Raw genomic sequence first — 23,095 nt, forward strand, 5'->3', positions numbered from 1 at the left:
GTCATTTTCAGATAATGTGAAGAACTACTTATGAAAAAATATATATATGAGGCCCCCTTTCTACACCATGTGTTTAATTCTTTTTCCTCTCCCACTGTTGGGTACCTGGTAGGTAACTAACTCATGACTGAAAGAAGGCCTATTCTAAGTGGCTGAGTAAACAGTTTGCTGATTTCAAACCAGCAAGAGGATTAACTCACTCCTGGAGTTAGCATTCCACATTCACAGCATTGACACTGAAAGAAGATTAAATAGAGTACCAAATTCTCTTAAGAATTCAAGAAAATACAAGAAAGGTGGTAGAGCCTTGAATACTTATCCCTAAACAAAACCTGCATAAGAACAAACTAAAATGCTTTGATAAGATGCTATACATCAAAAACACTTACTGATAAAATCCAAGAAACTCTTAAGGCAACTTCTTGTATTCCTGTCCTAAATAACTTCATGAATATTAAAAAGGTATAAGGCAAAGAATTTCATAATATAAGACAGAAGGCACTGTTACCATGATAACCTCTAGTTCATTTTATGGTCTACTGTTGCATTTATCTTTATTCTTAAAATTTTATGAAATTTCTTTACCCCCCCTTTTTTTTAAAGCCAAGGTGGGATTAAAAACAAAACCAAAAGCCTAACTGATTCTCTTTAAAAATCTGTTTTCTGCATGGAGGTTTACAACTAATTCTGGAAATATTGAGGATGCTTTGCAAACTACACAGTGCGGCCTTTGGCCAACTGTCAGGCAAAGGGGAAGGGGGAAAAGGCACGGCTCTAGGCAGGCTGAGGTTGAGATACAGCAGATAAAGCACTCAGACTCTAATGCCCAAAACATAAAGGCCCTTGAAACAATAGTATTCTCTATATGCTACTGAATAGTTCTATTCTCAAAAGAGAGACACTTTCTTTGTTTTGATCATTCATTAAAATCAACAGTCCCACTTTTTCTCTTCTCTGTGGTTTGACAGTCTGCACAGCCAGAGGTATTAAATTATCCAAACCATGCAGATGTCACAGCTTTCTTTAAAAAAATCAGAGCTTCAGATAAACATTCTTACCCATATACCTATATGACTCCTTTGATCACACACACTACACACACAGCAATGAAAACAAAATGCTACTAGGAAGTATCATTGGTTATGTAGCTGAGATAAACTATCACAATAAACGAGGTAACTAAGTTGTCTTCTGAGTTTGCCATCTGGCAAACTGAGGTAGATAGTCAGCAAAGGGGCTTTCAAAAGTCTTCCCTTTGCTCCAGTGATATATTTTATAATCCAGTCAAATATCTTGACTGTCTTTTCACATTGCTGACAAACATTCAAAATACGTGAGTTTAAAAATAAAAAACAAAACACATTCAAAAAAAAAAAAGCTGAAATACCCAATAAGACATCCAAATTTTCACAAAAGGCTTTGGCTCCCTGTTCATTGTCCTTGGAACAGACTTAAAGGCGAGAATACCTGAACATGGCTCTCTAGATTGGAAAATCATTCTTATCAAAGCGTAGCATGGCCGATGGTGGCTGCAGAACTGAAGGGGACATTTGCTCAGCATCTAGCGGCACTGCAGGGTCTTCACCCTTCCTCGCTGAGGGATCTCCACCTGAATCACTGCCAGCAAAGGAACTGGAGGTCAGGGGCGTGGTGCTTATAACTGAGGACAGGTGTATCTCATCATTGGACTCGTGGGAGAACCTCCCAGAATCCCCAGTCTCGTGGCTGCCTTCACTATTCGCTGAATGCTCAGTATCAGCTACAACACCAAAGGGTCTTGGGAAGCTGGCTGTCTGACCTGGGGAGCTGGGAGAGTCTTCATCGCTGATTAACACAGTAGTGCCTGGCTGGTAAAAGCAGACCGCTTGAGCAAATCTTCTTTGAGGCTAGACAACAATACATAAGACACTGTCAGTGATGATAGAGTGCTCTTGAAAAATAATATATGGTTTTACATATTCTATATATTGAGATAGCAATCTGTTCAAATACATGGGTGAAAGGCCATCATCACAAAGGGATTATCTAAGTCAGTAGTTCCCCACCCAAGTGGCTGTACATCAGAAGTGTCCCAAGGCTTCTTCAGTAATTTCTGATGCATATTCCTGCCCCATCCCTTTCTCCACTATCCCCCTTTCCCTGCTGAAAACCACAGCTCTGATTACTATTCCAACTGTCACTTCGGTGATCACGCACCATGGATTTCCACAGAGTCATGCTCGAAATTAATAAAATCATATCCAGAGAGAAATGAAAATTAAAGCATTCATTTACATTTTCCTCTCTTTTTAATTATCATTTCATAATACCGTGGGTTGCCAAAAATTTTTCTCATTTAGATGGGTTACCTGTTCAACTTTTGTCTTCTTGGAATCTTGGAAAAAAAGCCATTTTTTCTTAGAGTTGTTTTTAATTATAGGACCATAGCTATTAATTATAAGATCAGTTCCTCCCTGGAGAAAAAAAAAAAAGGAGAAAAAGTAAATATTACAGATTTCAGTTTATGTCAGTATATTTCAGTTTATTTCAGTTTATTTCAGTTTAACATGTAATATGTGGCACACAAAATTTTTAAATGTTAAAAGAAAAAACATCAGAGACATCACTGTTTCTTTTTTCACACAAGCAGTACACAACAAATTCAGGGTATTTGTTAGTGATCAAAAAGACGTAATAGATTTATTCTTAAGAGAAATATATATGCTGAAGTATCTGCTGTGAAGTGTAATAATTCCAAAAATTATTTTCAAACAGTACAGGAAACAAAAATATGAGAAATATACAAGTGCGACAAGATAGTGACAATTATTTGTACATTCATTACATTATTCTTTCAACCTTTCCACATATTTGGAAAACTTAAAAAGCAGTGGGGAAGAAAAACAATGGGTCTGCATATGCTCAACACTGCTCAACAATGGCAATAAATGGAGGGTCAGCTCTTAGGCTAAGCCAAGGGAACCGAGAGATCCATTCTCCAAACTGGCTTCTCTGCTTCATATAGGCCTCTCTCTGTTCTGCCTCTTTCTTTCTTTGAGAAAGTGAGTGGGGGAGGGACAGAGGGAGAGAGAAAAACGGTAAGCAGGCTTCGTACCCTCAGCACAGAGCCCGACAAGGGGCTCCAACCCAGGAATCGTGAGATCATGACATGAGCTGAAATCAAGTCAGACACAACTGACGGAACCACCCAGGAGACCCTCTTTTCACTTTAGATTCTCTCTTTTTTCCCATGTCTTCCTCCTCACACCACTTTTCCTCAGTCCTTTCTCATATCCAGTTCCAAGTTGGTAACAGAACCCCAATGTATTTTAGTACTTCTTTGCTTATTTAGGAGTTTTAGGACCCAATGTTCTAGATTAATTTGTGATAAGCTGAATGGCTTACATGTGTATCAGAAAACACGAGCTAAACCACCAAATTAAACGAATTATTAATAAATTAATAATTAAGTTATTAATTATTAACAAATTAACTAAATTAAAAAGACAAGAGGAGTAGCAAAAATGAATTCATTATTATTTACTCATATATAGCACTGCGCTACATACAAGGAGGTTGCATCTGTTAAAGATAATTGTATAAAATTTAATATCAACATTTCTTGAGTGTTATTAGACTTTTGTTATTCTAAATTTTAGGGAAGGGCTGGGGAAGAATTTATACTAGGATTTGTCAAACTTTCTATGTAAAGAGTCAAATAGTAAATATTTTAGATTTTGCAGGCCTTATATGGCCTCTGTCCCATTTTCTTCTCTTCTGTTATATATTTTTTTCAAACTACCCTTTAAAAATGTGAAAAAGATTCTTAGCTGGTGATGGACTGGCTTGGGCGAGGTTATAGTTTGTGGATACCTGATTTATACCACATTGGTTATGAGAGTATTATAATAATGCATACTAATGTTGCAATGTGACTAAAAATAATTTTCAGTTGGTGTTCCTAATGCTCATCACTGTACTGTTATTACATATAGTGGAAAGGACATGAAGTAACATCCTCCAATGATATTTCTTTACTATATCCAACCTCCTTAGTCTATAAAGGGAAGGATCTTGAGACATCTACTTAGGTACTCCATATTTTTAAAAATATTGTTTGTACCTGGAATGTTCTGATGTTCAAGGCAGTTAAAAAAATCAACCAAACTAAGTATAAGAATGGAGTAATAAAGGGGCGCCTGGGTGGCTCAGTCGGTTAAGCATCTAATTCTTGACTTTGGCTCAGGTCATGATCTCACAGTTCTTGAGTTCGAGCCCCACACTGGGCTCTGTGCTGATAGCTGTCTCCCTCTCTCTCTGCCCCTCCCCTGCTTGCTCTTTATCTCTCTCAAAATAAATAAAAATAAACATAAAAGGAGAGGGATTCTGTCTCCCTCTCTCTCTGCCCCTCCCCTGCTTGCTCTTTATTTCTCTCAAAATAAATAAAAATAAACTTAAAAAAAAAAAGAATGGATTAATAAAAAAACTGCATACCCAGTAAATACAAGGCAGCTCAAATTATAGTAAATATAGATTAATGACCCTGGTGTCCTTATCTAAGACATGTTAGTTCCATATAACCACATCTAATCGAATTTATGCTAACTTCTCATTTTTTTCTATATCTCTCTAATCCTTTATACCTTTATGCTTTATCTATCCTTATCTTCTTCTCCCCAAATATTTTATGTAAGGAAAAGGAAACTGTTTTACATTTCTTCAAGTAGAGAATGGATGAAATATGCTCAACATATGATTTTTCAGTAGTAAATTTCACACATAAAGGGAAGACGAACTGAGGGAAGGATTATGCAGCAAATCAGTATCTCAGCTCAGAGTACCTTTGCATCAATGAAGCTGTTTGGCATTATCATTGGCATTAAGGATTCTTCATTTTCTACAGCTCCTTCTAGGTTCTTTCCTACTTCATTTCCACTGGCTAGGGAGGCACTAGTACGAGGTAACTGTTGAGTTCCATTCTGTGCCGTCTTGGAAGCAGATGATTTCCTGAAATATTGCAATAGGAAATCTTCTAATTTCATAGGAGATCTAGACAAATGTACCAAATTTGGTCTACAATCACAACTTCGCAAACAGTGGAGTTCTTCAATGCTTGTTTCTCAAATATCTTTAGAAGCAGAGTATTAGATTTTTATCTCCCAACTCACTGCTGCAAACTTTTGTGATTTGAAGAAACTTCTGTATTTCTTTTTGCCCCAATATCTGCTTATATAAAATTACTTTTCACACTTAAGAAAAACCTCAATAGTTACAAAAGTGCTATTATTTATTGCTATTGATTATATCAAATTTATGTAGAAAATTATAATTTTAAAATTCACACGTTCCCTTTCAGGTCGGCAGATTGTCCATCACACTAACGTAACAATTCAGGTACCAGTTAATGATGGTAAATTTACCATAGCACTTTTGCAAGATTTAGGTATCACTAAAACAATGTGCAGAAAAATTTTATAAAAAAATTCTTAAAGTGAGAAACGTATACAGCAAAACTAAGCCAGTTAAATATATAAAAGGATGTTAGAATTCTTTCTTTAACATAATATGCTTTCTGAGTACGTTTTTATGCACAAGTACAAAACTTACAGGGTAAATTCTGATAATCAGTGCTAATGGAGGGAGTCTAGTGATAGGGATTATCCAAAAATAATGTGTATCTGAGTTTGCTTTTTTAAAATACAGTAAAAAACTTTAGGATAAATAAAAGCAAAAGCCAAAACATAAAAGGTTAGATACAGACAAATTTACTGAATACTGAGGGTTTAGCCCAAGTCGAACTACAAATAAGACTAACAATTTATACAAAGGACAGATCCCTAATTATTGTATTTGTTTTACCCCATGTCTGGAGAATCCCAAACACATGTCCTGTGGAGGAAGTAAGGGAGGAGCTCTAAATGGCAGGCTACTTAAGTGTGAAAATATTCCAGAGAGTAAGGAATCTTCTCAATCAGCACATACATCAGATTAAGTGTGCCATTTTAAAAAAGAAACCAAAGGATATATTTTGTACTTCTCAAAATAAAAAGGAAATGAGGAAACTAGGGTCTCATTGAATATTTTATTGGTGGGGCACTTGGGTGACTCAGTCGTTAAGCGTCTGACTTTGGTTCAGGTCATGATCTCACAGTTTGTGAGTTCAAGCCCCACGCTGGGCTCTATGCTGGCGGTTCAGAACCTGGAGCCTGCTTTGGACTCTGTGTCTCCCTGTATCTCTGCCTCTAGCCGCCTTGCTCTCTGTCTCTCTGTCTCTGTCTCTCAAAAGTAAATAGACATTAAATTTTTTTTTCTAAAGAATATTTTATTGGTACAGTTTTTTCAAAGGGCAAAAAAAAGAATCTCCTCCCAAAGTGAGCACATCTCTATAGCAATTAAGAACTGAAATAACATTATTTTAAAGTGGAAAATCCCAGTTGCTCCTGAAGGCCCTTGACCTCAATTTGCTTCCTGTGGTTACTGTAATTTAAATGTTTCTTAACCACCTCAAAGTGTCTAGCAATGGAAACACACCTGGCTTTACTTCTGTATATCAGGATGAGAATGCAGATGAGGATGCAGGTCAAGGCTATGCCAACGCCCACAGCAATGCCAGTCATCGATTTCTGGTCCAGATGGTAATACCCTGAATAAACTAGAAGCAGAAACACGTACACTCAGAATCAATCAAAAAAATAAATGGTTCCATTTATCATAATTGATAAATGCTTTTCTGTAACTTTTCTTCCTCTCATAGGAAAAATTTTTGGCAGTATCTGTGTCTAAGCAGAAAAGTATTACTCTTGTATTGGTCATCTCAAAGATCAGTTTATCTTCCCATAATGAAGATTCCAAATACAAGTTCTAAATACTACATTATTACATCAAACATGAACGCCAGTGCATAACTTACAATGCTGAAAGACACAAGGCATATATGTTTCTTGATGAACCAAAGGGTAGCTTTCATGTCATATTACCTTAAAAGCAGATCTTGTATATTAAAGATTAGTTTTCCATGTACATGTTTGCATTTACTTACCAGGGCTCCTCCAACTTTAATGTGCACGTGATCACTAGGAGATATGTTAAAATACAGATTCTGATTCACTACAATGGGGGTGGGGCCCATGATTCTGCACATCTAATCTAACAATCTCTCGGGTGATACTCATGCTGCTAGTCCCTAAACGCTCTGAGTAGCAAGGTATTTGAGAAGTGAATATGAGCCTCGCTCTCCTTTTCCCATGATAAGGTAGCTACCACTGCTACCTCCCTCCAGTGCTTAAAGCTCTGCCCTTTCTCTTTTTTTTCGCTCTCTCCTTCCCTGTCTTTCTCTTCTCTCACCACCCCCCCACACACCTGCACACATAGCAGTAAGATACTGAATGACTACCTGAGGAGCTACACGCCCTGTCAAGTTCAGCTGGCATTTCCTCCATTTAAAGCCCCTCCCTCTCCACAGGCCCACTTCCCCAAAGAGGAGGAAAAGAAGGTGGCTTGTCCTGTATGACAGGAGGCCCTGGTTTCCTTCAGAACATGACAATTGCCCTGAATGGAGTGAGGGTGTCTCTTTAAAGATATTTCTTCTATTTATTGTTTTTCTGGAGAGAAACAACTTTCTCTCTGGAAAGGCTGTTTTTCTGTGGTAAAAACTCTTAATGAAAACCATGCTTTCAGCTTGAACACCACAACCAGCACTGCTGTTTATTTCCACGAAACCTCTCTGGAAGCCTACTCCCATTAGTCCTCGGGCCGTGTGGCTCCTTTGTCTTGGTGGCTGCACAGCTGGGAAGAGAAGTAACTGGGACACAGTGGTCTGAAAACTGCAGTTAATTCTGAGGTAAAGTTTGTTTACTTCTAGAATGCAGGGAACAGCCATGGAGCAACAACTCAAAGAGCTGAGTGCAGGTTTAGGGGTATGGCCGTGCTAGGAGAGGAAAAACAGTACAGAAGAGCTGAAAAAAAAATACTGTACATTCTTAAGAAAAATCAGTGACTGTGGCAGTATACAGACCTTTGGCATCAGCAGAATCCAAACGCTTGGGCCTCTGATTTGACTCAGAGGTTTCCTTTGGAAGGACTGCCAGTTCCACAGAATTTGAAAAGGGTCCTTCTCCCACCTCATTTGATGCAGATATCTTGACAATGTACACATTTCCTGCCACCAGGTTTTCTAGCAAAGCCATGGTTATTGCCCCTATAAATATATCAAATTACAAATTTAAGTAAACCTTATTTATCTTTTAAAAAAACACACAACCATGACCCTTTATTTGAAAAATGTTTTCCTGATTATAAAAGTAACACATGTTTATTGTAGAACATTTGGAAAATACAGATGTAAATAAGGTGACAATCTCCCTTTGTTAACATTTTGATTTGTGTGTGTGTGTGTGTGTGCACGCGCGTGCATGCGTGTTCGTGCATACATGCATACACACTGTACATGTATGAGTACATACTTCCTACATGAATTTTTTATATTTTAGAGTTTTCGCTTAACGTTGTACCATGCGCACTGCCTCTATATAATCCTTCTCTGTAATTTTGTTTTAGGAGTTTTTTAAAGTTGTATGTATTTTTGTTTAGGTTTTTATATAATGTTTTTTATCCCATCAGATTTTATATATACATAAAATTTGCTCTTTACATACGTATGGATACAAACAGCATTAAAAATTCTTTAGAATATTTCAAACATAGAGAGTATTCTAAAGAGAAAAAAAACTCTTTAGAATATTTCAAACAAAGAGAGAATGGTACAATGAACCCAGATTCAACAGTCATAGTTAGATTTTTTAAATCCAATGTGAAAGTCTTTTTTTCTTTTAGAAAAAGGGATGTTTAGGGATCCTTTAGGGATGTTTAGGGATGCCTGCCTGGCTTAGTCTGTGGGGCATGTGACTCTTGATCTTGAGGTCGTGAGTGTGAGCCCCACACTGGGTACAGAGATTACTCAAAAAAATAAACAAATAAAACGGAAAAAAAAGAAATGTTTAAACTATTTATAGTAATCACTTGTGACAGAGGATCTTGTTCTTACTTCTTAAATAGAAACAACACAATTATTTTTGAAAGTATGAATATATTTCTCACTCTCTCAATCATTATCTAAAATTTCTTGAAAATAAAAAGGAAGGAAAATGCTGAAGTTATGTGGGAACCTCAGAGTGTTGAAGACCTAGATCTCAGATTAACTATCGAAACTACCACTGATATTCTGCTTAGCATCTACTATCCTCCAAAGGAACCATCACTTAAATGTGTGTGTATATATATATATATATATATATATATATGGTATCAAAAGATCTTTCCTCTGTTGGCATGATGGCTAAGAAGGATTCCTATATGTGTACTGTTATTACTTGTGGGGTCTCTCTGCTCTTGCTCTGCCACTGCACTAAAGTATTTTTTTACAAAAGGGATTCCCACCCTGGGAATTAAATCTAATGTTAATAATGTAGATGTAAGAGTGTCCAACGAGAAAGTTGTCCCAAGCCTGCATTTGTGGGCTGATATTCACAGGGAACCTAGTTTCCCTAAGATGACTTCATCTCACTTTTTCCCCGACTCAGAGCATCCTTATAATGGGCGATGGGCATTAAGGAGGGCACTTGCTGGGATGAACACTTGGTATTATATGTAAGTGATGAATCACTAGGCTCTACTACTGAAACCAATACTACACTGTATGTTAAATAACTTAAATTCAAATAAATAAATTAAAAAAAATAATAGCTTCAAAGAGCTTATAGCAGTCACCCCCAGGCCAGACCTCACTATTCTCCTACACTTGCTAGAGTATATTTCATTATGCATGTGAAATGTGGGGTGATCTCAGAGCTCAGGTCATGATTCAGAGGCCACCTCTGAGGTCACATGGTGTGAGGCAGCTGAAGCAAGTAGCTATGCGAGGGCTGAACATACTTGTTTTCATGTTCTCTGGTTTCAGCTTGGCCTGAAGACAGTGTGAGCTACATGAGTACACAACTGTTAAATAAACAAACTGACCCTTATTTAGAATCAGGAAGAGTCTTTCTATGGCTACCATATTCTCAGCCAGGTGAATTTAAAAAAACAAAGATGTATTGTGACAGGTTACGGTTAACTAGAAGGAAAATCATTTCAATTTCTTCACAATAGACATATAAATAAATTGAGTTTTCATTTTAGCATAGAATACTTTACATTAATTTTTTAAAGTGCTTGGAAAAAACCAATCCCTACCTGAAATTAAAAATCTTTTCATTTAAGTTTTATGAACAGATGAGCTGTGTGGACATGTCCCATGAAAAGAATCGTCCTTCACACAAAAAAGGAAACTAACATTCTGGCTCCTTTCTGAAGAACAAAACCGTTTATTCAAAGCAGTTCCCAAATGTTGAAGTGATATGCCTGTCCCTATATTCTCTCAGCAGACTAGCTCAATCTCAATTAATGTGACTACTCTGGTCCACAGCTGTTCACATGTATCTTAATCTTTAGCTGTTCTGGAGTTTCACAAACCAGACAGTACAATAGCCTCAGTGTTGGATCAATGTTGATCAAATGCTGGCATGCTCCCAACTATGTAATTTGTGACTTGGGGCACGTTACTGAACTTTAATTTCCTCATGGGGGCAATAATTACCACCTCATATAATTATTAGAAAGCATTAAATAAACTACCACTGGCAAGTCGCTGACATAAGTGTATACACTCAATGAAAGGGAGTCTTCTTCCTCACCTCTGACCTTCCCTTCTTTCCCTTCTGGAAGACAGAAATATTTTGCACATTAGAACAGCTTAAGGTGGCTAGCATAATGCTTCATATAATTCTCAGTAAACGCCAACTGAACTTCTATTAAAATACGAAATACCTGTCACCAAAGGAGTGTTCATTTAGGATAAAAAAGCACAGGGAAAGATTTTGAGGCTGGAGAAGCACTCCAGAATGCAGTCTCAGAACTCACTTCTGTCTTCACTAAGTGATTGTTTTCCAGTCCTATAGTTTTAAAGATCACGTACATGGTGATTATTTCTTAGTTATACCACTAACTTTTCCACACCTCTCCCATGAATTTAACCCTCACACTGTTTAATCAACCTCTGTACTTGAAAAAAACAAGCCTTTGATTTATCCTGTCAATTTTGGTTCCCTTTTTTTCTTACACTCTGTATCAATCTGCAGCAAATCTAGCATGCTGTTGTTTCAAATTGTGTTCTTATAGCTTCTTACTACCTTCCTCATGATCACTCCTGTCCAAATGCCCATTAACTCTCACGTGGACGGCTGTATGTCCAATGGTCTCTTCAACTTCTACACTTACCTGCTTATAATCAGTTTTTCAGGTGGTTGCCAGAGTAATCCTTTAAAATTTTTTTTAAGGTTTATTTTTTTTATTTTGAGAGAATTGTGAGTGCGAGTCAGGGAGGGGCAGAGAGAAAAGCGAGAATCCCAAGCAGGCTCTACACATTTAGTGCAGAGCCCAGTGCAGGGCTCTAACTCATGAATCATGTGATCATGACCTGAGCCAAAATCGGACGCTTAACTAACTGAGCCACACAGGAACCCCCAGAGTAATCCTTTCAAAATGTAAATCTGATCAAAGTCTCCAATGTCTTCCATCTCTCCTAGAATAAAATGTGTGGTCTATAAAGTCCAGCCTATAAGATCTGCCCTTGGTTTCCTTCCCCCTGATCTTCTACTGCTTGCTCTGTCCCTTACTCTAGCCTCTCTGGCCTTCTTGTTCCTCTAACATGCTAAGCACACTTCTGTCTCACGGCCTTTGTACTTCCTCTGATATCCACATGGCTCTGCTCAGATGACTTTTCTTCCAAAAGAACTTAACCTTACTACCTCCATCACTTTGTCTCTTCCCCCCATTGTAGCTTTCTTTATAACATTAGGACATACCTGAACATTTACATATTTGTTTGTGTGTTACCTGAGATATAAGTTTCAATGGGGAAGGAACACTGTTTTGTTCACTGTAGTACTGCCAACGCCTAGAAAAGAGCCTGTCACACAGTAATCTCTCAGTAAGAATTCATTTAATAAATCAATTTGTTCCTACTATTGGTATTCTATTTGCCAAATGTTGAGTTAAATGGATTCCTTTACTGAAGGACTTTAATTTCCAGTGTGAATCCCTAATAGGCGGAAATGATATCTTTATTTAGACCAAATTTATTTATTCATAGAACTTTTTTTTTTTTTTGAACAAGGGACATCTTGAATAATCTTGGGACACTCACGTTATGAGAAATAGAGTTCAGGAATTGCTATAGTATAGGGCGTAATTTCTCAGTGCCTTTTAGATTTTAAAATAATTGACTAGTTTGTGATGATTTACTGCAGATCAGGAAGGTAAAGACTATAATTTCTGAATCACTTTAAATTATACACAAGTATAATTTCATATCACATTTCTGCCCCATCATTTCACCATGTACAATTTTAGCCACAAATATCATCTGGTCATCATGAACATTTTTTTAAATGTTTTCACTAATGGAGAGGACTGGGTCACTCACTCGGTTGAGTGTCCAACTTCAGCTGAAGTCATGATCTTACAGTTTGTGGGTTTAAGCTCTGCGTCAGGCTCTGGGCTGACAGCTCAGAGCCTGCAGCCTGCTTTGGAATCTGTGTCTCCATCTTTCTCTGCCCCTCCCCTGCTCACACTCTATCTCTCTCTCTCTCTCAAAAATAAACATAAAAAAACTTTTTTTTAACGTTTTCACTAACGAGAAAATCTTATTCCACTTGGTAATAAATATGTGAGTTAAATATACACATAAAATGTATAATAAAATATGTATAGAAGATTAATAGATATATAGGAAAGAAATACTGATATTTTTCCTCTTCCTTTTCCCTCATCTTTCTATCCTTTTACCTTTTCTGAAAGTTGCCATAATTAGACATGAAAGACCATTTTACATTCTATTTCTTTCTTTAAATGTCATGTTGTGGTTTTGCTTTTGGTTTAAAAGGGGTGCCTCCGGGGTGCCTGGGTGCCAACCTCAGCGCGTTGAGCGTCTGACTTCGGCTCAGGTCATGATGTCACAGCTTGGCTCGTGAGTTCGAACCTCGCATCCAGCTCTGTGCTGACAGCTCAGAGCCTGGAGCCTGTTTCTGATTCTGGGTCTCCCTTTCTCTCTTCTCCTCCCCCACTCACGTTCTGTTTCTCTCTCTCTCTCCCTCAAAAATAAACATTAAAAAAATTTTTTTAAATAAAAGTGGATGACTCAAACCATTTATGTTTTTTGCTCTCAAAAAAATAAATTCAATGGTTTTTTTTTTACCTATATTATTCATTTTGTCCTCTATGAAATACTAACATTAGCTATAAAAAGGCGTTCTCTATACTTAACAAAAGACAAACGCTTTTTGCTAAGAATGTGTCTTAAAATCACAAAAGTAGGATAATGGCAAAAATAGATTTTTTCTCCCATGCATGATTATATAGTTAGAAAGGCTTATATAGATGTAAAAACCTGCAATTACAATCCATTTCACTACTGGGTCATCAGTGAGGCAAAATACTGTTTTCTGAACCTTGTTTGAAACTGACAAATGAATGCAATGAAAGGAACCAAAACAAAATACTGTTTCTTTTTAGCCAGGTACAAATGAAGAGCTAAAGGGAATATGTGCTTCTGTGATAAATTACTTACTTATAAGATTAATTACTTATAAATAGCACCTCATTAAATCAAGTTTGTCAAATGTGTCAATAAATCATTTTGGAATTAACTAAAACTAAAGTATACATTTAAAGAATACTGTGGTAGCCTGTAAGACTAATAGCCCTAAATAAATGGTGCCTCTGTCTATCCACACCCAAGGGCAGTGCTCTCCCACACTAACTCTGGGCTTGCCTATCTGATTTGCCTTGCCCAGTGGGACATTAGCAAATATGAAACAAGCAGAGGCTTGCAAAGCTTTGTACGTGCAGCTTCCTCCCTCTCCTCCTGATGCTGGAACTCTCTCCTGCTGTTTTTAAGCTACCCATACTCTGTTGAAATCATGAGATGATTTTAGTCTCATGAGTGACCTCAGAAGAGACCAAGAGAAAGACTGCCCAGCTGATCCCAGTCCAAATTGCTGACTCACAGAACTGTGAGAAAATAAGATGGCTAATTTTTAAAGTGGTTTATTAGGAAGCAATAGATCAATTGATACACACATAAAACTGCATTGCTGTCAAGTACTTATTACATTCAAGTTTCTTCAGTGACCAGGAAATCATTACTTAGTGGAGCTTCTACAGAATGAAAAATATGAATATATGACTCTTAAAATTCCAACTAAAGTCACCACTTGTTTGTTTTACATTTGCATAGAGAGTTTTATATTATATCCACACGAGTTTTATATTATATCCACACCTATTTTAATTAGGTAAATACTCCCTTCAAAAGGTAAAATGAAGAAATATAAACACTGTAAAGTGTTTAGAATATGTAGATGGCCAACAAATTTCCTTCTTAAAATCCTTCTTAAGTTTTTAATTGCTTGGCAAGCTGTTCTTTTCCCAGTATGCATGTCTGAATTAAGGAAGCGCCAAAATAATAAAGCTTTACCATTTATGTGATGGCCCATCTGAAAACTGGTATGTGAGACTTGTCCAAATGGAAGATTCAAAAATTTAAAAAGGATAGAATGATAAAAGCATGCAGTAAGAATGTTAAAATGTTTTAGAATTTAGTTTTTCTCAGCTAAAAATAAAAATCAGTGTTACAAAAACTAAATTCAGTGTTCCTATGTCCCATTCAGCTTTTCCCTGTCCTTAAGTGGACCCTAGTTATTTATATGGGCCAATTTATTTGTATGTGGGCCGTTTTAGTAGCTGTATACAGGTCTGCTACCTTCAACCAGGTCTTCTTCCAGCGTTTGCTACTCCAGGGTAAGACACACCACCACCAGAAATCTAGTAATCATCTGTAACGATTCTCCCTTCCTTACCCCTCTCCTTCTCTACATAAACTACCCAGTCCTGTCAAGTTCACCTCCCCTGTATCTTTTGACTGTCCTCTCCTTTCCATCTCAATCCTCAGTGATCTCATCCAGGCTTATTGTCTCTTTCCTGGACCACTATAGAGACCTCCTAGTCTCTGCATTACTCTTACCCATTTCTCCTGGACCAAACCCCTTCTATTCACAATATTCAAAAGTGATCTTTCTGGAATGTGAATCACATGCCCATGCTTAAGATATGCTGATGGCTTCCCAATGCTCTCTGAATAAAACCCCTGAGGCTCTGGGGAGCTCAGTCAGTTGAGCTTCCCACTCTTGATCTCAGCTCAGGTTATGATCTCACGGTTGGTGAAATAGAGCACAGAGCCTGCTTGGGATTCTCTCTCTCCCTCTCTCTGCCCCTTTCCCACTCATGCTTTCTTTCTTAAAATAAAGAAATAAGTAAATAAACATTAAAAAAAAAAAAGCCCTGGGGAGCCTGGGTGGCTCAGTCAGTTGAGCATCTGACTTAGACTCAGGTCATGATCTCACAGTTCGTGAGTTCGGGCCCTGCGTCGGGCTCTGTGCTGACAGCTCAGAGCCTGAAGCCTGCTTTGGATTCTGTCTCCCTCTCTCTCTGCCCCTCCCCCACTCATGCTCTGTCTCTCTTTCAAAAATATACATTAAAAAAATTGTTTTTAAAAAGCCCAAATCCTTAATAATTTGTTACTTGATAAATATAAATTTAAAATAAACTATATCCTTCTTTCCATTTGTTTCCTTATCATCAGTAACCTTACTTTCCATCTTCTTTGATAATTTATGATATTTACCTTCTCGGTGTAGGACCTGCCATTCTCCTGCAATCCAGGCCTTCCTGGACGCATACAAGATGGTATACCGTGTGACCACGGTCTCTGGGCCATCAGGGGGTTTCCAAGAAACCAGAGCAGTGTCATCCTCTATCAAGGTCACTTTTACTCCAACCGGTGGGCCTGCTGGGGCTGTGCACACATGTAAAAAATACTGTATTACCAGGATTAAATGGTGATAAACACTCAAATACCCAGTTAATAGATGGATCGTCATGGAAGAGTTAGAAAAACTAGAAACCACTATAAAAAAATCTCAGCATCACAGCTATTACAGATCACTAGTGATAAGGGTAAAATACTATTTTTTTTCTTCTTTTTCTGAGAGGTAATTTCATTTTTATAATGTTTAAAACATCATGAAAAAGGATATGGTAGATTCCTAGATGGGGAATTACTGAATCAGAGGGTGTAAGCATGTTTAGGACTTTTGATATTGTTTTGCCAAACTGATAACTAGAAAAGTTTACGATTCCACCAGTAGCAACTGCCCATTAAATATTGAGTCTCATACCCCGTTTAGGTATTGAATTTAAACTACATTTATTACTAAAATGTACAGAATATATATTTAGCTGATCCAGGAAGCCACTGAAGGAAATACTTCTGAGACTAAAATATTTAGTTATTCTCCAAAAAGTTGTGAATCAGTGAGTTTACAGGGCAGACTTTAGACTAATGATTTGTATCTGGGAAAGCAGTAAAATCTTGGGTTTTAGTTGACCCCAGTTTAATATGAACTAAAAGTATGAAGAGCTGGGTTTTGGTACCACATCACATATGGGAATACAGCCAAAACCACAGTAAAGAGGCCCTATGTTCACTGGAGTAAATGTCCTTCCTTTGTTTCTCTCAGCATAATTAGAACAGAGCCGCAATGGTCCTTATATAGATCATCCATTCCTTTACCTTCATCCTAGAGAAAAGGAAATGCAGTCCCACAGACATGAAATACCTCAGCAAGAGGCACAGGTAAGCTACAGAAATGGTGCTCAGTCAGGGATCACATTCACCGCACTGTGCACATAACCTACCACTCACATTTGCTCTAATGTGGGCTCCTAACATCATTAAATACACTATTTCCTTCCATTTTCAATTATTTGGGTGCAGTCTTGAATAGCACACCTGATTTTAGAAAATTTAATGTTCCCTAAAGAGAGGGGCTAGAATTAAGCCCATCTACTTGTGCAATACATGCGGTAAGAGGAACTTTTTAAAAAATATATACTAAAAAAATAAATTTCAAAAGTTAAGAAACAAAACAAATGCATACAGGTCAACCAAGGTGGCAACGAGGGTAGTATCTTTTTTAAAGCAACACATATATATTTTTACACATTTAGATAACTGTTTTTACCTTCTGGAAGCGTAGAATGGTAGACAACAGGGCTCCAGGGACTGGAAAGCTGATCCACATGCAATCGTACAGCAAATTCATATTTGGTGTTGGGTTCTAGACCCTGAACTAACATGTGAGTTTCTGATCTATAATAACGAGCAATGAAGTCATTAATGCTGGTAGTGCATTGTTTCTAAAAGATTATTAGTATTTCCAGTCAATATAGGTAAAGCATACTGTTCTTATTTATCACCTCATTTTCTTTAAAACAATTTTTTAGCCTAAAAGAGCAATCTCATTTGACTATTAAAATACTACATTTGGTACTATCCTATATAAATTAGCCTACAAATTGCCTCTCTGAAAGGAAACTAGGAAATTAGCAGTATAGAAATGTCCCAATACAAAATGATTTCCTCTGAAATACTACAAGTCAAATCATTCTTTTTTTAAAGTTTATTTTGAGAGAGAGAGAGAGAGAGCAAGCATGAGTTGGGGGGGGGTAGGGAGGGGCAGGTAGCTGGGGGGGGGGGGGGGGGACAGAGAGAGAATCCCAAACAAGCTCTGTGCAGGCAGCCCCTGAGGTGGGGCTCCATCCCACAAACCTTGAGATCATGACCTAAGCTGAAACCGAGTCATACACTTAACCAACTGAGCCAGTCAGGCGCCCCATCAAATCATTCTTTTAAATCATAATGATGGGCATCTTTCTAACTATAACCAAGAAAACAGAATACTCGTTTTATTTTTTGATGCTAGCATAAAAATGGTCTTTTGTTTCTTCCTTTAACTATGCTAACTTTAGCCACTTGAAAGTAATACTAGCTTCTCATCTAATCTTACTGCATGAGGCTGGGGAAACAACAACAAAAAATCATTTACAGAAACTAAATGTCAAAAGATACAGTTTTCAGAACTCGATATGGTAAAGATGCAAAACTCCCAGCCGTTTTATAAGTAAGGGAAGTCCTGAGACAATTGCTTTCAGGTAAAGCTTAAGCTGGCTGAAGATGGTAAGAAACAAGTATGAGTGGGGAGAAGAGCAAAGAAAAACACTATTAATAGAAGCTACATACGTTTGAAGGTATAGAACCAAAGAAGCGTTCTGCAGGCCGACAGGGTTACAGCGGATGGTGTAGTTAATTATTTGTGCAGTGGTGAATGCAGGCCTCCTCCAGTGCAGGAAGATGGAAGATGAGGTGTTAGCCTTCGCATAGAGATGGTGGGGTGGTGGTGGAGGAGGAACCATGCGATCACGAACAGCTATTGAAAAAGACAATGTTACTTTACTGCATGGCATAAAATTACTATAGAAAGTGGCAAAATGATAAAATCCTAACTCCCCACAATATAAGTCGGCTGTAAGTCTTTCTTCCACTAAAGTGGTTCATAGATACACCTAGAGATGTATCATTTAATTCTCAGCAACTCTTCCATGAGTTAGAGAAGGAATCAAATATTATCAATACTTAGATTGTAAAACAGAAGCACTGAGAAGTCAAACTACCAGCTTGAAACATCCAGAAGGCCAGCAATGGACTTAAAATTAAACCCAAACCCTCTTTAGTAGCAATAAGCCCTAACAGGTCTTAGCACAAGTAAAACTGAACAGAAATTGGAAGAAAGTATTAGCCTCAAGGTTAAAGCAGAAGGTATTCAGGGTTATTTTTCCCAGTTAAATTTCTAATGGTCTTTTGCTTGCAAAAGTAAAATAGGTTCTTATAATTAAATACATCTCACTTAAATATTTATTTTGAGCAGGTACTTGCTGAAGATAACTATGTTAGGCACCATGGAAGATATAGGACCACCAACGATTCCAACTAGTAGTGAGACTTAAATCTACAGAAGGAAGAGGAGAAAAAAGACTGTGGACCATACAGAGTTAAAATGTGCTACCATAACTCTTACTTACACACGCATCCTGGAGTGCTGACTGTCTGGTCTGCCTGATAGCCATCTTCTATGTTGTTGTAAGCCAGTAGCCTCACGTGGTATTTTCTTCTGGGGTCTATAAAGAAACTGACAGGTAATAATTTGGTCCAGCCTTCTAGATATCACCAAAGGTTCTAGAACCTTTCTAGATTTTGGTTCAAAAATCTTCTGAATGCCTCACAGTTTGACATGTTTTTTTCCTTTCCCTATCCAATATAGTGACTCAGCAATTCACCTTAGTATGACCTTGCTAGTGTGACTATTAGTTATTTAAAATTTTACTTAACCTCATTTCAGATAGTAACATTACCACTATTACTCTTCCTCCTCCTCCTCCTCCTCAACTGACCAGAGACAGATTCTTGATTCTAAAAGGCAACCTGATGGATCACTTATAAGAGGTTATGTGACATAGAAGTTTTTTGTTTAGTTACTTGAGGGTGGCTAACTTGAAAGCATGGAAATCAAAGTGAGACTATTTCCTCTCAAAGGTAAGAAGAAATATAATCGTCATCCCTTGATACCTTTAAAAATTTTCATAACCATGCATTATTTATCTCAATGTGTGCCCTTTCCAGAATCTGATTTTCAAGCTGACCCCTAAATTCACCAAGAAAGAAGAGCTGGAGCTCCCTCTACTGGTGTTCATTCACAGTCACAATATGAAAACCAAATTCCATCCCATGCACACAAAAACAAAAAAAAAAATTCAGGTTTTTGAGGATATAAATGGTTATACATTTTAGGTGATACATTTTAGAACATATTCAAGAAGTTTAATGATACAAATATATTTCAGTATGACTGTTTATTATAACATTTAATTATAGAATACTTACTTGGGACAAAAATAAACACTATTGAGAAATACTGTATTTTTCTCCCCCAGCTTTGTTGAGGTACAGTTAACAAATAGAAGTTGTATATATTTAAGGTATACAAGGTGATGCTTGACATATGTATACATTGTGAAGTGACTACTACAATTGAACTCATAAACATAGCTATCATCTCACATAGTTACCATTTTGTGTGTGGATGTATATTGAAAACAAGATCTACACTTTTAGTAAATCTCAAGTATATAATACAGTATTGAAAGCTATTATAGTCCCCATGCCATGATAGTACTTAAGATCTCTAGAACTTATTCACCTTACATAAGTGAAACTTTGCACCCTTGAGCAACATCCACCCATGTCCCCCACCCCTGAGCCCCTGGCAATCACCATTCTACTCCCTGCTTCTATGGGCTCAACTGTTTTGGATTCTGCACATTAGTGAAATCATACAGTAATTGTCTTTCTGTGTCTGGTGTATTTCACTATGCATAATATCCTCTAGGTTCGTTCATGTTGTGCAAATGGCAGAATTTTCTTCTTTTTTTTTAAGGCTGAATAATATTCTATTGTGTACATATGCCATGTTTTCTTTATGCATTCACCTGTCAGAAGACATATAGGTTGTTTTTATATTTTGGCTACTGTGAAAAATGCTGCAGTGAACATAGGGGTGCAGCTACCTCTTCCAAGATACTGATTTCATTTCCTTTTGATATATATCCAGAAGTAGGACTGCTGGATCATATAGTAGTTATATTCCTAATTTTAATGTATTCCTATGTAATACTTGTCTAAATTATAATAAACGCAGAAATACATTCTACATTTCATAAGGGAAAAATCATCCTTTATATACATATCTCCAATGTGGAAAAACTTAGACTAAACAGATAAAAATAATTGTAGAGTGAATTTAAACATTTAAAAATCCAAAAATAAAATGTAAGGTTTATTAAAATTTTCAAAATAATTTAAGAGTTTGTACACTTAAAAACTGATATATTCTAATATTTAATATTAAAATGCATTAAAAGAACAATTTATACAACTTAGAACATTTCTATATTTATTAAAAAGTAGGAAGACTAATATTTGATTATACTAAAAAAATGCTTTTTGAGACATTATCTCATTTGAGTACAACAAAATTCTATAATATATATGTTATTCCCATTCTATAAACCATGGTACCAAGGTATTGACTAGATGTCCAGGGTTACACAAAGCTAAACTAAGATATTTCTATGACCAAGAACATATAGGGTCCTTTAAATTTACACAAATACATGGACTTTTGTCATAACAGGTAAGTCTGTCTCCTTAGAATGAATTTTAAAATAGAAATATTTTAAAACATTTTATAAAATAATTGCAGAAAACACAGAAATATATTTGGATTTCATTACTCAATGATTTCCAACATTTAGCACTAAAATTCTAAGATTCAAAGATTTCTGTTCAGATTAATGGCTACTTAATTTAATTTAATTTTTTAACGTTGTATTTATTTTTGAGACAGAGAGAGACAGAGCATGAATGGGGTAGGGGCAGAGAGAGAGGGAGACACAGAATCGGAAGCAGGCTCCAGGCTCTGAGCCATCAGCCCAGAGCCCGACGACGCGGGGCTCGAACTCACGGACCGCGAGATCGTGACCTGAGCTGAAGTCGGCCGCTTAACCAACTGAGCCACCCAGGCGCCCCAATGGCTACTTAATTTTAATCTGTGTTCTTCTTTCCTTCCTCCTAACATACTGCTAAACTCCTTAGTCAACTGAATCCTGAGTGTCATCTTACAAATACTCCCTCTGAAGGGGTACAAATGGAATTCATTTGGCTCTCTGCAGTCTAGTTCTTCAAACATATTTATTGTCTCTACTCAATCAGAAGAGTATCTTTAGGAAAGTCTCCTGGGAGTGGGACATGATGCCAGGAATTAGGAAATACTGAAAAGGAAGGATGGATGAGACAGAGTTTGACTAAAGTAGCTCACATTCTCAAGAAGCCAGACATGGATATGGCCAGCTCTCACAGAAAGCTAATTTTTTTCAAATATTTATTTATTTTTGACAGAGAATGAGAGAGACAGAGAATCCCAAGCAGGCTCTGCACTGTCAGCTCAGAGCCCGATGTGGGGCTCAAACTCACGAACCGTAAGATTACCTGAGCCAAAATCAAGAGTCAGTCGCTTAACCAAGTGAGCTATCCAGGAGCCCCACAAAAAGCTGATTTTGATGAGGGTTATGAGTCTGGGTGAAGAGATTAATCTTTTTTTCCATTGTGCAAACAATCAATCAACACTTCATGAATATTTCTCTTCAACGGTTTTTAGTCCTAAAATTGATTTCATTTTCCCTTTTTCCTCTTTAAAAAAACAAGCTGCCTACATTAAATTCTAAACCCCAAATTCACCTTTTCTTGTTGATCAGACAGAAGAGGCCTATGTATCCTGAGAAAATGAAAGAAAAGAGTTGCTCCCTGAACACACCCAGCACCTGTACGACCCACTCGGCATAGACTCTATAACCAGCCAGCATGAGGAGGAGCAGTCTTCTGGTGCCCATCTGGAAATCACCAAGTCACCAGGGCAACCATCTCAGTGCTGGGTTCCTTCCCCTGCTCGTTTCCATGAGATCAGGAAAAGGCAACTTATTAGACTAGCAAACCAACTACATCAGGTGCATGAGATTCCTTTGTATCCACACACACAAAAGTACAAGATCCAGGATAATTTTGCAAACGGTTTTAGCGGAAAAAATTAGAACAGAAGACATACTATGTGGAAAAAAAAATCTAAGAGAGAAAATCCATTTAATGTTTGTTCACATCTGATCAACTCTTTATGCTTTTCAAAGAATCTCATTTAAAAAAATAAAAGTGACAGGTCGGGGACCATACTGAGCAGTGGGCCATGTGCATTTGCCATGTGCTCCTTCCTGTAAGGCTTTAAGAAATAGGATTCCAACCTCAAAATCTAGTTGCTACATAATTTTGGTTTGTTAATCCAGAGACCCTGGAACAACATGGCCCATTTTTATGCATCATTTGTTAGAAATTTGATGTCATGGACCCAGGGAACCAGAGCCCTCAAATAATAATGTCAAGATGAACATTATCAGGCCATAGAGTTATCAGCTAAGAAAGAAAACAGGACACCTACACAATGAAAACAAAATTAAAGTA

At 37.2% G+C, this 23,095-nt stretch overlaps 1 protein-coding gene across 1 annotated transcript in view; it reads right to left on the reverse strand.

The window, feature by feature from the left end:
• Positions 1 to 523: 523 nt before the first annotated feature.
• The window catches only part of PRTG (protogenin), a 125,039-nt gene continuing 102,467 nt past the window's right edge, over positions 524 to 23,095 (reverse strand). The window contains exons 12-20 of the mRNA XM_049613670.1: positions 19,054 to 19,149; positions 18,215 to 18,401; positions 17,157 to 17,284; positions 15,758 to 15,928; positions 7,994 to 8,176; positions 6,511 to 6,631; positions 4,821 to 4,986; positions 2,349 to 2,453; positions 524 to 1,886 (exon numbers count right to left, since the gene is read on the reverse strand). Coding sequence (XP_049469627.1) covers positions 1,482 to 1,886; positions 2,349 to 2,453; positions 4,821 to 4,986; positions 6,511 to 6,631; positions 7,994 to 8,176; positions 15,758 to 15,928; positions 17,157 to 17,284; positions 18,215 to 18,401; positions 19,054 to 19,149 — 1,562 coding nt within the window. The 3' untranslated portion in view covers positions 524 to 1,481. The remainder of the gene's footprint in view (positions 1,887 to 2,348; positions 2,454 to 4,820; positions 4,987 to 6,510; positions 6,632 to 7,993; positions 8,177 to 15,757; positions 15,929 to 17,156; positions 17,285 to 18,214; positions 18,402 to 19,053; positions 19,150 to 23,095) is intronic.

Source organism: Panthera uncia (genome assembly GCF_023721935.1).
Source record: "Panthera uncia isolate 11264 chromosome B3 unlocalized genomic scaffold, Puncia_PCG_1.0 HiC_scaffold_1, whole genome shotgun sequence".
Lineage (NCBI taxonomy): Eukaryota > Metazoa > Chordata > Mammalia > Carnivora > Felidae > Panthera > Panthera uncia.